This window comes from Papio anubis, chromosome 8, assembly GCF_008728515.1.
Source record: "Papio anubis isolate 15944 chromosome 8, Panubis1.0, whole genome shotgun sequence".
NCBI lineage: Eukaryota > Metazoa > Chordata > Mammalia > Primates > Cercopithecidae > Papio > Papio anubis.
The window spans coordinates 27095332-27108585 of record NC_044983.1 but is presented as its reverse complement, the minus strand read 5'-3'; the positions used below and the strand labels follow the sequence as shown (position 1 = coordinate 27108585).

Genomic DNA, 13254 nt, shown 5'->3' with positions numbered 1-13254 from the left:
ACTTAGAAACATAATTCAACTAGATCAAGCAACTTAATTGTACAATTTTAAAATAAGTTTAATGCAAAGCACTGCAATCCTGATGTGCTAATTACCTGCAGCATAAATGCAAAATAATAAATGCATTTAATTATGCATTTTATGGTAAAACCACAAAAAGCACAACCATATTAGCACAAACTAAATAAAAAGACACAGGCGGTATTATGTCCATCAGAACGAGAAATGTCGTACTAAGCCAAGAAAGAAAGGAAGGACTTAAGGAAGGAAGGAGGGAGGATAGGAAGGAAGGAAGAGGGAAGGAAGGAAGAGGGAAGCCAGAGGTTTCTATACCTGCAGGATCCCAGAGAAATGAGCTAGTCACATCACTCTACCCTATATGATACATGGGTGATTTTTTTTAAGCTTCAGTGTAAATAAAAGCAGTAATCACTTTATACCATTCAACTTTACACAGTGTTATCTTTAATGCCAACTGCATTCTTCCCTTTACTCACCCAATGCTTCTTCACTGTTCCATTCCACCAGCTTTCAGGCAAATGCAAGACAGAACAGGGTGGAGTAGAAGAAAAATACAAGCAGCGCCTTTCCGCGCACCCCCTCTCCCGCAAATAATTTCCAACAGTTCTTCCTACTACGAAAATAAGTCGCCCTATCTCAAGATACACAGCAGACATTCCGTCTCTTTAGTAGACATACACAGACGCGTACACAATCCAGCACTCCCGACCCCCACCCCAGGCCCCCCCGAATCTTCAGCAATTATTCATCTAATTCACACGAAGACAAGATACCTCTACCTACTGTTTCGGGGTGAAGGTGGGTGGAGGACGCCTTTCAAAGTAGCCCCAATAGTGTAACCAAAACACGGTTCCGGAATAAAATATTAAGAAACACTTTTCCTTTCCCACCTATCTACCGACTTGAGGATGCAAAAAACCCATCTCCACATCACACCATCTCTACAGTTCTCGTGGCTGGAGTTTGGGGTGGAGATTCGTCCAGGGGAGGGGGCGGAGGCGAGTGGCGGAGTGTGAGCGGGCGACGGGACACGAGCGAGTTGCTGAGCCCGGCTGCCCCGCACCACGTCGCCAGCCCAAATGCCCAGCACCAGGACCTCACGCCCGCCCCTCAGCCCAGGCCCAGAGCGAGCGAGGACTCGCGCTGTCTAACTTCTCATCTACAGACACCGCTCCAAAACAAGCAGAGCACACAAGTACACGTCACACAGTTTAAACACACTTCCACACCCCAAACAAACCAACACACCTGCAAATCACCTCACAGTTTCTCGAACTCCACACCAGAGACCCCACCTCCAGGATTCAAACCTTCCGCTCATAGTAGAGGAAACCAGAAGAGTTGGGGGGTAGTCGACGCCTTTCCAGGACCGGCCCCCACGAACTGCCCCACCCCACAGCCCGCGTCTGGATCACCCACTCGGAAGCCCCCTGCTTCCTCCCTCCTCTCAATCCGGCCGCTAACGAGACCCATCCCCAGCGTCCGCTCACTTCCTCCCCAAAACCCCTCCAAAAAAAATTGTTTTAAATGAAGAGAAAGAAGTGAGAAAAGAGACTTGAGGTTGTCCGGCTTCAAAACCGCTCGACTCACCTCAGAATCCTCGCTGAGTTCTCTCCGCCCGGCAGAGCCCCCTCCCCAACGTCCCAGTACGAAAGGCTGAGGTAGGGAGGAGGGAAAGCGGGAGGGGGAGGGGTGTCTTCCGCGTGGGGCGCCCGTCGGGAGGGGACTGGGGAGGGGTTGAGGCCGGCGCAGGAAGAGGAGAAGGGGGAGGGGAGGCCCCTATCTCCCAGTCTCCCCCTGAAAAAACTCCCTTGTCTCAATCACATCAGACTGACTGTCTTTGTCTGGCTGACAACCGCCATATTGATATCAACAGCCCCGCTCCCACCTGCTGCCGCCCGGCGTCCCTGGGAGTTGTAGTTCCTGCCTCCCCCGAGTAAAAGCGCGGAGCCCGGCGCCTAGAGACCCAAGAGAACTACAACTCCCGGCAAGCCCCGTGCCCATCCGCCTTCCCTTTGGGAGGAGGGGAAAGGGGACCCGGAGCCGTCGGGACTACACATCCCAGAACACCATGGGCTCCAGGCGCGTAATGGGGACATGATATCATGCTGGGGTGGAGAGGGAGGATGCATTGGCGGCGGGGATGAATTTGAGCTGACGGAAGGAGGCGTCCGCAGAGGAAAGGGAGGAAAAGGAAAGGCGACCACAGTTCCCATGGTGCCTGGAGGGGAGACTACATTTCCTATGATTCCCCTGGAAGGGACGTGAGAATGAAAGACTGCAAGTCCCGCGATGCTCTGGGCTGGCAGGTGGCGGAGATTGCACCGGAAGACGCTTCCTGCGTTTGAGGAGTTCAGTGACTGCTATTGAACCACCAAAAGTCCATTATGAAACTGGTGAGTCTTCGCTCCTAGGTCAGAGGGCAAAGTTGATGCTATATCCTTTTGGACCTTTTTTTTTCCTACTTTGGGCAGGGAATCGTCACAAAGGAGGGGTAGCAATTAAGTAGCTGGAAAGTGGAGTGGGCTAAAGAAAGCTGCTTTTTGTTGTTAAGAAGGCTTGAATTCCCTCTCCCGCCCCCCATCCCTCCCAGGAGGTCTTCTTTCACTCGTTGGTGGGTCTTTTTGTTCAGACAAGACGTTGACTCTGTCACAGTCCTTCCCCTATGAACTCTGTGGGCTCTGTTAACCAGGTTTGGACGTCCTGGCTCCCACGTTAGGGTTATAATAGGCTGTTAACAACCCCTTTCCATTCGACTGGCGCTTGAGTAGCCTGTCTCCCTACTGTTGTTGAGACTTTGGCTAGATTTAAGCAGACAGTAAAAAAACATTCGGCAGAACGTAATCACTTATTAAATATCCTGTTGTATAGACTCCTCACTGCCCTTGGAATTCAGGACGAGGTCAGAGTGTGGAGAAGTTGAGTCTTAAACCCTAACTGGGATTTAGATGGGGAGAGAAGTGTTATATGGTATTCCATTCTAAGACTGTAGGGACTGCATGAGCCAAGTCTGGATGAAGTGTGCCGGTATACCTGAAGTCTTAACATCACACAACTCAAGCACCTGGCTCATGGAGACTTCTCAAACCTTTGATTTGAGCCATTTGACTCATTGTGCATACAGGTCTGACTAGTTTATTCCAACTCGATTCAATTAGTAATAACATAGTGTAGAACGGCAGGTGTGAAACTCTCTTTGTCAACCTTTTAAAATCCATATTCGTGCAGCCAAGTTACTGTAAAGCTTTACTTGAGGCAGGAGAATCGCTTGAACCCGGGAGGCGGAGGTTGCAGTAAGCCGACATCGCGCCACTGCACGCCAGCCTGGCGACAGAGCGAAACTCTGTCTCAAAAAAAAAAAGTTTATTTTACCATTTATATAATTATCTGAATATGCTTTTCCAAACCACACAACCCACCTACCCTCATCTTGATAATCATTCTGCTACAGGCATATACTCTGCAAAGCCAGCTGTTTTCTGCGTAGTCAAAGTGTTAAAAGTGGATTCAATTCTGAAATTGTCTCCATGTAAAGATGTTTATATAAGAGGAAGGATGCGGGTCACTAAACCTTGAGAATAGCAATTTACCCCGGGTCAGTGTGCTATACATTTAAGAATGCAGAATTAAAAGTCATAGCAGTTGCCCTACAGAAGCGTGCAACCTAAGAAGAAGATTAGAAGTAAACCAAAGTTATTATTTATTTATTTAAAGACAGGGTCTGGCTCTGTGGGGCCCAGACTGGAGTGCAGTGGCGCGATCTCAGCTCACTGCAACCTCCACCTTTTGGGCTTAAGCGATTCCTCTCGTCTCGGTCTCCACATGTAGCTGGCAATACAGGCACGCACCACCACACCCTGCTAATTTTTTTGTAGAGATGGGATTTCACCATGTTGCCCAGGCTGGTCTCAAACTCCTAGGTTCAAGGTATCTGCCCACCTCGGCCTCCCAAAGTGCTGGGATTACAGGCATGAGCCACCGTGCCTGGTCCGAAATTACAATTCACTGTGTTTATGGTAAAATAGAGGCGTGTTCAGGGTTTTGGGAATTGAGAGAAGATTGGGGAGGTCAGGGACAGCTTCCTCGAAAGGTGACTGACTCTTGAACTGATAAGAAGGATAAGTAAGCCAGGACCTTCCATGAAAGAAGTCAGCTTATAGGAGCAGAAGACCTTGGTAACTTATTGGCTAAAGCACAGACCCTGTGTTCTCAATAAAGAACAAATTATACTTGGTGTGTTCAGTTTAAGAAGGCAGGGAAGTGTGAAATAGTTTTTCCCATAACAACTCATTAGTGAGGGTATCAAAAAGCCAGAGTTTACTTTACGTATACTTTAGTTTGCTCATAAAATCCTTCTGCTTAATTTATTTAGAAATAGGAAACCAGGGAATAGGAAAAAGTAAAAAAGTGGAAAATTATTTTTTCCATTAAGAACCAAAGATGCCTCAGAGGAAAAGGAAGTCTTCTACTGATACTCATACTCTCTCTTTACTTTGCAACTATGTATTACATACTAAAACTTATTTGGTAGTTGATAGATACATATAATTGAGAATTTCCATCAACATACCAAAAGCATTGTTGCTCAGTAAGTTAGATTGATGCGTCATGCCTCCCAAATGGTGGTAATAAGTCCTCCCATGGCCTAAAAGTTTTAATTTTGTGTACTGCTTCAGGAATATGTGATAGGCTGTGTTTTAAGTTTATAATTATGAAACAAAAATACATAATTTTGTTTAGCATTTTCTCATTTTTGAGATTGACTTTCCAGAGTACCCTTCCCACATACAATCTATGACCACCTCTTATTGATTCTACTTCCTAAATGAAACTTTCTTAAATAGATTCTGTTTCTCTCCAGTCCAACTAGAATACTGTCTTTGTAGTGGGCTCTTTTTGCTTGGAATTCAACAAGACCCCTTATCTGGTCTCCCTGTATTCAGTCTTAACCCTCTCAAATTCATTCTTTCCTCTGCATCCAGAAGTTGTTTTAATTGCAGAGTTCCATGAAACCCTCTCAGTATCTTCCTTTGCCCTTAGGATAACTTCCTACACTTAACTTGGTTGAATGTGTTCCATTGCCGGCCTCACTCTTTTTTGCCTGGCTAATTTCTTCATATATTTCAGATCTCTGTCTAAATAACACTTCGTCAGGGCCTCCTTGAATTAAATACCCCTGTCATATGTTTGATGGCATACTTCCTATATGTAGCACTATTAATTATTGGACTGTGTCTGTCCTCCCCCATGTAGACTCTGTGTAAATAATTAGTAAATAATTTCTGAAGGTTTATCAAGGTTTATCATATTATCAATGAATACCCTTGAGAAAAGATTAAAGAATGAAATTAAAGAGATTACAATAAGCAGTAACAATTGAAGTGAAAAAGGAATAATCGCTACCTTTTATAAAGCAATTATTGTATGCCGGGCAATGTGCTAAGTATTTGCTGTATAGTCTCTCATTTAATCCTTTGATTCAGATGACAGTATTCCCATTTTACAGACAGAACAATGTGAGCTTCAGGGAGGTGAAGTAAGTGGCTTAAAGTTAGCACGGATTACAAATGATAGAGTCAAGATCTAAACCCAGGTTTCCCTGTTATTTAGTGAGGGTAGGAACTCTAGCACCCTGCATCATGCCTAGGTTATCTCTTTAAAAAAGGAAGGTAGAGTGCATACCCAAAATGTATTCAAGGCTATTTTTTAAAATTAGCTTTAAATGCAAGTGTGGTTCAATTAAGATCTTCAGGCCAGGTGCAATGGTTCATGACTGTAATCCTAGCACTTTGGGAAGCGGAGGCAGGCAGATGGCTTGAGATCAGGAGTTCTAGACCAGCCTGAGCAACATGGCAAAACCTATCTTTACAAAAGATACAAAAATTAGCTGAGCGTGGTGACATGTGCCTGTAGTCCCAGCTACCTGGGGAGCTGAGGCAGGAGGATCACTTGCGCCTAGGAGTTCCAGGCTGTAGTGAGCCGTGATGGCACCACTGCATTCCTGCCTGGGTGACAAAATGAGACCCTATCTCAAAAACAAAAAACAAAAACAAAAAAAATTTTTAAGGTTATTGGTTAAAAAAAATTTTTTTTTTAAGTTTGGAAACTTTCTTGATGAGCTAAAGGCCCCCATATCAGAGCATACCAATTTGATTTGGAAGTTAGTCTTTTTTATATTCCAAATTTAGTTCCTGCGATACCATTTATAATTCTCCAACTTTGCACATCACCCTCTTGGTGACTTTTCACACACCCACATGAAAACAATGGATGCCATTTTAATGTAATACTTGGGTATCTCCTTCTTAGATACCAACTCAGAGGATTTCAGTGGCCTTCCATATTTATAATATGCAATATTCAGGCAGCTTTATTTAACTGAAGAAAACTCGTTGGCATTTTCAGTTAACCAGAATCATTTTAAAAAGCAGAGGAAAATTAGAAATGTATCTTTTAAATTAGCGCATTTTAGAACATGTTCTGTTATTCATATAGATTGAGCCTAATTGGGTACCCTGATGGCCAGTTCAGCTAAGGATAGAAACTGGAATTCACAAAGGCCCTTACCGAAAGACCATGGAACAAAAAATTCTGAGCACATCGACAGAAATTAAGTTTGAAACATCATGTCCAGCAACCCAGTCATTTAAAAAGATGAAGATTCAAGCGAATAAAATAGTCCGAAGCAGTTCAAGAATGCAGCCTGTGTGTTGTACTTCCTACAGATACTACCTGAGATGGAGAGACTCTTCTGGCTTATTCAGTCAACAAAGATTTATTATGCAACCACAGCATACCCTTGGCATTCACAGTTTTAACGCTTTCCATTTTAACCATTACATTTGACCCCTGTGACATGGAATTATTTATAACTTTGCTGAGACACAAATTTGAATGTGACTTTAAGATTAATGATAATCCTTTGGGAGGGGCCTGAGTGCCTCAGAATCCATGGAGCTCTGCAGAAGCCGGCTTGTTAAAAGTCTTAAAGGAAGGTCATTTAAATGCTTGTTATACTAACTAAATTTGATGGAGAAAATTATATTCTGTAGTTGTGTTTACAAATTTTAAAACTTGAGAAAGCCACGAAATACATTCTTCAGTGGTCTATGCTCCTTTGTTCAAAATGCTGTTTCATTTCTACTGGCTTAAACTTTTAACTTGCCATTTCTCCTGGGAAAACAGATGGAGCAAAGAAATGAATTCATGGACTGCTCCCAGTGGAAGACAAGTAAAATACTGAGTGCAATTGTAGATTATGTAGAAGATTGCTTGAAAGGGGCAAATCCTGCCCCAAGGTCAGTTTAAGAAATCATTAGAAAGGGGCGTGGTTAATCCTCACCTTGGATCTGCGAGTGTTGGATTCTTCCTCCAATTTACATGGTTGGAGAATCCTGTTGGCTTGCTAGGTTGTACATGAAAAACAGGAAATCTTGGGCTATAAATTACAAGCCCTCAACGTTTTACCAGTGCCTGATTCAACTATTGCAGTACAATTTGTTAAAATGTCAGCTTGACTTCACTGTCTTTTCTGTTTTTCTTTGCTGGTTGATAAGAGTGCCCTCCTGTGTCTTTAGGATGTAATGTCATTTCAAGCTTTTCAAAGGTCATATTTTATCATAACCTCAATAGGTTTTTTCCTTCATGATTTCCTCAAACTCTGAAAAGCTACGTGTGACATAAGGCTAAGTTACATACCTTGCTCAGTAATGCTCTGTGATAAAGATGGATATTTTACTCTTAGGCATTTCTGAGTCCAAAATTGTTGTTCTGAAGATTAAATTTTTTATACTTAACAAGACAAAAAAATATACCGGGCCAAGCACAGTGGCTCACACCTGTAATCCCAGCACTTCAGGAAGCTGAGGAGGAGGATCACTTGAGCCCAGGAGTTCCAGACCAGCCTGGGCAGCATAGTGAGACCCTGTCTCTACAAAAAAAATTAAGAATTAGCTAGGCCTGGTGTATCATGCCCATAGTCCCAGTTACTCAGTAGGCTAAGGTGAGAGGTTTGCTTGAGCCTGGGGATTTGAGGTTACAATGAGCTGATTGCACTACTGCACTCTAGCCTGAGTGACAGAGCAAGCCCCTGTCTCAAAAAAAAAAAAAAAAAATACACTGATGACAGACTTTTGGTAATAATAGTTGAATTGAAAAAAAAAAAATTCTGGCTTAGCTATGGTCAATCAGCAAAGCCAGAAGACTATTCTAATACAAGTATTACAGCATTACTGTTGCTATAACCACAACAGCACATTTGTTTTGTGACTGGTTTGCTCTGAGTACTCAGATCCCTCTGGCATTTGCTCTGATGCTCAGCAATATTTAGTTAATAGTTCACAAGGGCCCAGGTTGCAGCATGGCCACCAAGTCATTCCACATGGAAAATACACTCCTGGTTTGCTGAACACCAGCAGAGGTCCAGGCATAAACCAACCCTCAGATCTGCATCATTCATTTATTTACTCAACAAACCTGAACACCTCCTCTGTACCAGGCGTTGCTCAAAATACTAAGCATATTGCAGTGAACAAAACAGATTTATCCCCAGCCTATATGGAATGTGAAGCCTCGTGGGTTTACTATCCAATTCAAACAGTATTACATTGAATGTCCTGATTAGAGATACCCTTGGGCACTGGCTCAAATATTTTTGTTACTTGTAATGGTCAAAACTATATTTAATTGTATCCAGTAATATGCTTTCTGAATATTTTAACAGATGAGGCCAAATTGCTCACTAGTTTTCCATTGTACAGGTAGTATATGAGAATGCATTTTCCCCACCCTTGCCAATGATGCTGTTTCTTTACTTTTACTATTTGTGTTCCAAATGTAACTTTCTTCTTTGATCTATCCTCACATGCTCTCAGTCTACTATAGACTTCATCCATGTTTAGTAAAATGTCCCTAGAGTAGTGATTGCAGACGTGGGAAGATGTACCAGAAAGGGGAACACATTTCTTCAGATAAAAATATGGTGCCATAAGAATCTTCAAAAGGAAGCTTGTAAAAGATCTATGGTGTTGCTTTGAAAATGCCAGTGCATAGATGTAGGAATTAAGATGATGGTACTATGGGATCAGACAGATTGGAGAGGCAGCTGGGGAAGTGTGGGTAGATAGCAGAGGAAATCCCCTATCCTCCCCACAAAAGGGAAGGCCAGTGAGAGGAAGCCTGCAGTTGACACATCAGGCAGGACTAAGAAAGGGGTACATGCCAGAAATTTGCAGAGATCATAGGAAAAGGCAAAAGTAGGAACAGCAAGCACAGGAAGGGAAATAGAGAAGACCCTGTAAGAGAAAGGCGCTGGCTTGAAAGTCACAGGTTGCTCAGTGATCATGAGTAGTAACTGTGTGGTGGGAACTTTACTGCGAGAAAAACAATGGGTTTAAATGGCTCCTGATTTACCATCAATTTGAAGGAAATGCCTCGAAGATTTAAAATGTTTAAATTTATTGAAAGCACATTTGAGTGAACTTTAGCTCTCTCGAAGATAGGTAATCAGACAAATGATGTTCAAGAAAGCTATTCTTTAATAGGTATTGTAAAACTAACACCTTTTTTGGCCTTAGATTAGTTTATTTCTCATCACTCATGTTTATGAAGAGGTGGGGGAGGTGAATAATAAAATGTCTTGTATAATCCATTTCTCAGATTTATGGCTTAATTAGTCTCTTTTTCTAAATACAATATTTCTACATTTTTCTATGCCATTAATATGAAGGCAAGCATAATGAGATGTTCTAGCTTTATAAGTCTTTGTTCCTCTATTTTTTTCCAGCATGTGGAAATATGGGTAAAAAGCAGTAGTTTTAATATGTAAATGATATTATTATAGGTACCTTTTTTTACATGGTTTAAACAGCTTTTTTGAGGTGTAATATGTAATGTGTAAAATTCATGCATATAAAACAAAATTCATTGACTTTTAGTAAATTTCAGAGTTGTGCCTCATTCACCATAATCCAGATTTAGCGCATTTCCATCACTCCAAAAAGATCTCCATTACTACCTCCAGGCCTCAGCAACCACGAATCTATTTAATTTCTGTCTCAGTAGATTTGCCCTTTCTCGTCATTTTATGTAAATTAACTCATTTGATATGGGTGTTTTGTGGCTAAGACATCTTCTTTCATTTGGTCTAATGTTTCTGAAGTTCATTGATGTGGTAGCATATATCAATTGTTTCTTTTTTGTTGCTGAATAATACTTTCCTCTATGGGTACTCTGCATTTTGTTTATTCCTGCACTAGATGATGGACATTTGAATTATTTCTGCTTTTTGGCTGTTATGACTGTGTAGACATAAGTTTTCATTTCTAATTTATCCAGGTTTTCACTTCTTTTTCTTATAAGGTTGTACTAGCTAGACCCTCCAGTACAATGTTGAATAGAGGTAATGCAAGCAGGCATCGTTGATTTTTTCCTCATCTCAGGAAGAAAATATTCAGTTGTTCACTCCTAAATATGATGTGAACTGTAGGTTTTTCATAGATGCCCTATGTCAGGCTGAGGATATTCCCTTCTATCCAGCTTATTGAGTGTTTTTATCATAAATGGGTCTTGGATTTTGTCAGATGCTTTTCCTTCATCTATCAAGGCGATCATGTGGTTTTTGCCTTTATATTAATATATTACTTTAATTGAATCTTGAATGTTAAGCCAGACTTGCATTCCTGGAATAAATTCCGCTTGATCATGATCTTTTGTATATGTTGCTGGATTTGGTTTGCTCACATTTTGTTAAGTATTTTTGTGTATGTATTCATGAAGGATATTGGTCTGTAGTTCTCTCGTGATATCTTTGTTTGGCTTTGGTATCAGGTAATATTGTTCTCACAGAATGCGTTGGAAAATGTTTCCTCCTCCTCTATCCCTCTATGTTCTGCAAGAGTGTATGAAGAATTAGTATTATTTCCTCTTTAATTTTTTTTTTTTTTTTTTTTTTTTTTTGAGACGAAGTCTCACTCTGTCACCCAGGCCGGAGTGCAGTGGGCAATCTTGGCTCACTGCAACCTCCACCTCCCGGGCTCAGGCGATTCTCCTGCCTCAGCCTCGGGGATAGCTGGTACTACAGGCACCTGCCACCACACCTGGCTAATTTTTTTATTTTTAATAGAGACGGGGTTTTTCCATGTTGGTCAGGCTGGTCTCGAACTCCTGACCTCAAGTTACCTGGCCTCCTTGGGGCCTCCCAAAGTGCTGAGATTACAGGCATAAGCCACCATGCCCAGCCTTTAAATGTTTGATAGAATCTGTTAGTGAAGCCATGTAGGGTGGGCTCTTCTTCGGGGATGGTTTTTAATCAACTAATTCAATTTCTTAACTTCCATAGGTGTTTTCAGATTTTCTATTTGTGCATTACTTCTTTTTAAATTGTGGCAAAATACACACAACTGGGTCAAATTTATCATTTAACCATTTTTAACTGAACAATTCCGTGGCATTAAGTACTTTCACTTTTTTTTTTTCTTATTTATTTTTTTTGAGACAGAGTCTAGCTGTGTCATCCAAGCCGGAGTGCAGTGGTGCTCTCTCAGCTCACTGCAACCTCCACCTTCTGAGCTCAAGCCATCCCCCCACCTCAGCCTCCCGAGTAGCTGGGACTACAGGCACACGCCACCACACCCTCCAGCCCCTGACAAACCCCATTCCACTTACCATCTGTATGAATTCAACTACTCTAGGTACCTCATATAAGTGGAATCATGCAGTATTGTCCTTTTGTGTCTGGCTTGTTTCATTTAACATAATGATTCATACATTTTTGTAGCATGTATCAGAATGCCCTTTTTTTTTTTAAAGGCTAATATTTCATCGTTTGTGTATGCCACAAACAATGTGGTATTATTTTCTTTATCCATTTATCCCTTGATGGACACTTAGGTTGCATCTGCTCTTTGACTATTGGTAGTAATGGGTGTACAAATATCTGTTTAAGTCCTTGCCTTTGATTTTTGGGGTATATACCCAGAAGTGGAATCCCTGGATCAAATCACATGGTAAATCTGTGTTTAACTTTTGGAAGAACTAACATTGTTTTCCATAGTGGCTGCACCTTCACTGTTTTATATTCCCACCAGCAGTCCACAGGGGTTTTGATTTCTCCCCACATTCTTCCCATCTTGTCATTTTCTATTTTTTTTTTTAATGATTGGTGTTCTGGTTTTTTAAAATAGTAGCCATTGTAATGGGTGTGAAGTGATATCTAGTGATTTTAATTTGTATGTCCCTAATGATTAGTTATGCTGAGTATTTTTTTTTTTTTTGGTATATTTTTAGTTAGGTAATATGTGCACTTTTCTTCTTTTTTTTTTTTTTTTGAGATGAAGTCTTGCTCTTGTCCCCAGGCCGGAGTGCAGTGGCACAGTCTTGGCTCACTGTAACCTCCTGGGTTCAAGTGATTCTCCTGCATCAGCCTCCCGAGTAGCTGGCAGTGCCTGCTACCACACCCGGCTAATTTTTGTATTCTTAGTAGAGACGGGGTTTCACCATGTTGGCCAGGCTGGTCTGGAACTCCTGATCTCAGGTGATCCACCCGCCTAGGCCTCCCAAAATGCTGGGATTACAGGCGTGAGCCACCACGACCTGCCTGTGCACATTTTTTTTTTTTTTTTTTTTGAGACAGGAGTCTCGCTCTGTTGCCCAGGCTGGAGTGCAATGGCACCATCTTGGCTTACTGCAACCTCCGCCCCACCTCCCGGGTTCAAGCAATTCTCCTGCCTCAGCCTCCCGAGTAGCTGGGACTACAGACACCCGCCACCATGCCTGGCTAATTTTTTTTTTTTTTTTTTTTTTATACTTTAAGTTCTAGGGTACATGTGCATAACGTGCAGGTTTGTTACATATGTATACTTGTACCATGTTGGTGTGCTGCACCCATCAACTCATCATTTACATCAGGTATAACTCCCAATGCAATCCCTCCCCCCTCCCCCCTCCCCCCTCCCCATGATAGGCCCCGGTGTGTGATGTTCCCCTTCCCGAGTCCAAGTGTCTCATTGTTCAGTTCACCTATGAGTGAGAACATGCAGTGTTTGGTTTTCTGTTCTTGCAATAGTTTGCTGAGAATGATGGTTTCCAGCTGCATCCATGTCCCTACAAAGGGCACAAACTCATCCTTTTTTATGGCTGCATAGTATTCCATGGTGTATATGTGCCACATTTTCTTAATCCAGTCTGTCACTGATGGACATTGGGGTTAATTCCAAGTCTTTGCTATTGTGAATA

At 42.0% G+C, this 13254-nt stretch overlaps 2 protein-coding genes across 35 annotated transcripts in view; one reads left to right on the top strand and one right to left on the bottom strand.

Moving 5' to 3' along the window:
* The window catches only part of HMBOX1 (homeobox containing 1), a 175349-nt gene extending 173450 nt beyond the window's left edge, over positions 1-1899 (bottom strand). For 25 of the 29 annotated variants that reach the window (XM_031669939.1, XM_031669940.1, XM_021942830.2 and 22 more), the window contains exon 1: positions 1612-1899. The gene's annotated coding sequence lies outside the window, so the exon portion shown is untranslated. Of the gene's footprint in view, positions 1-497; positions 734-1611 lie in introns of those variants that run through there. The other 4 variants (XM_031669945.1, XM_031669946.1, XM_021942823.2 and 1 more) reach the window with 2 other exon arrangements.
* The window catches only part of INTS9 (integrator complex subunit 9), a 125576-nt gene continuing 113907 nt past the window's right edge, over positions 1586-13254 (top strand). For 3 of the 6 annotated variants that reach the window (XM_031669936.1, XM_021942816.2, XM_021942818.2), the window contains exons 1-2: positions 1599-1682; positions 1898-2417. Coding sequence is in view for 5 of the 6 variants with exons in the window: in XM_021942816.2 (XP_021798508.2) it covers positions 2409-2417 (9 nt within the window). In the remaining variant the exon portion in view is untranslated. Of the gene's footprint in view, positions 1683-1897; positions 2418-13254 lie in introns of those variants that run through there. The other 3 variants (XM_031669935.1, XM_031669934.1, XM_031669933.1) reach the window with 2 other exon arrangements.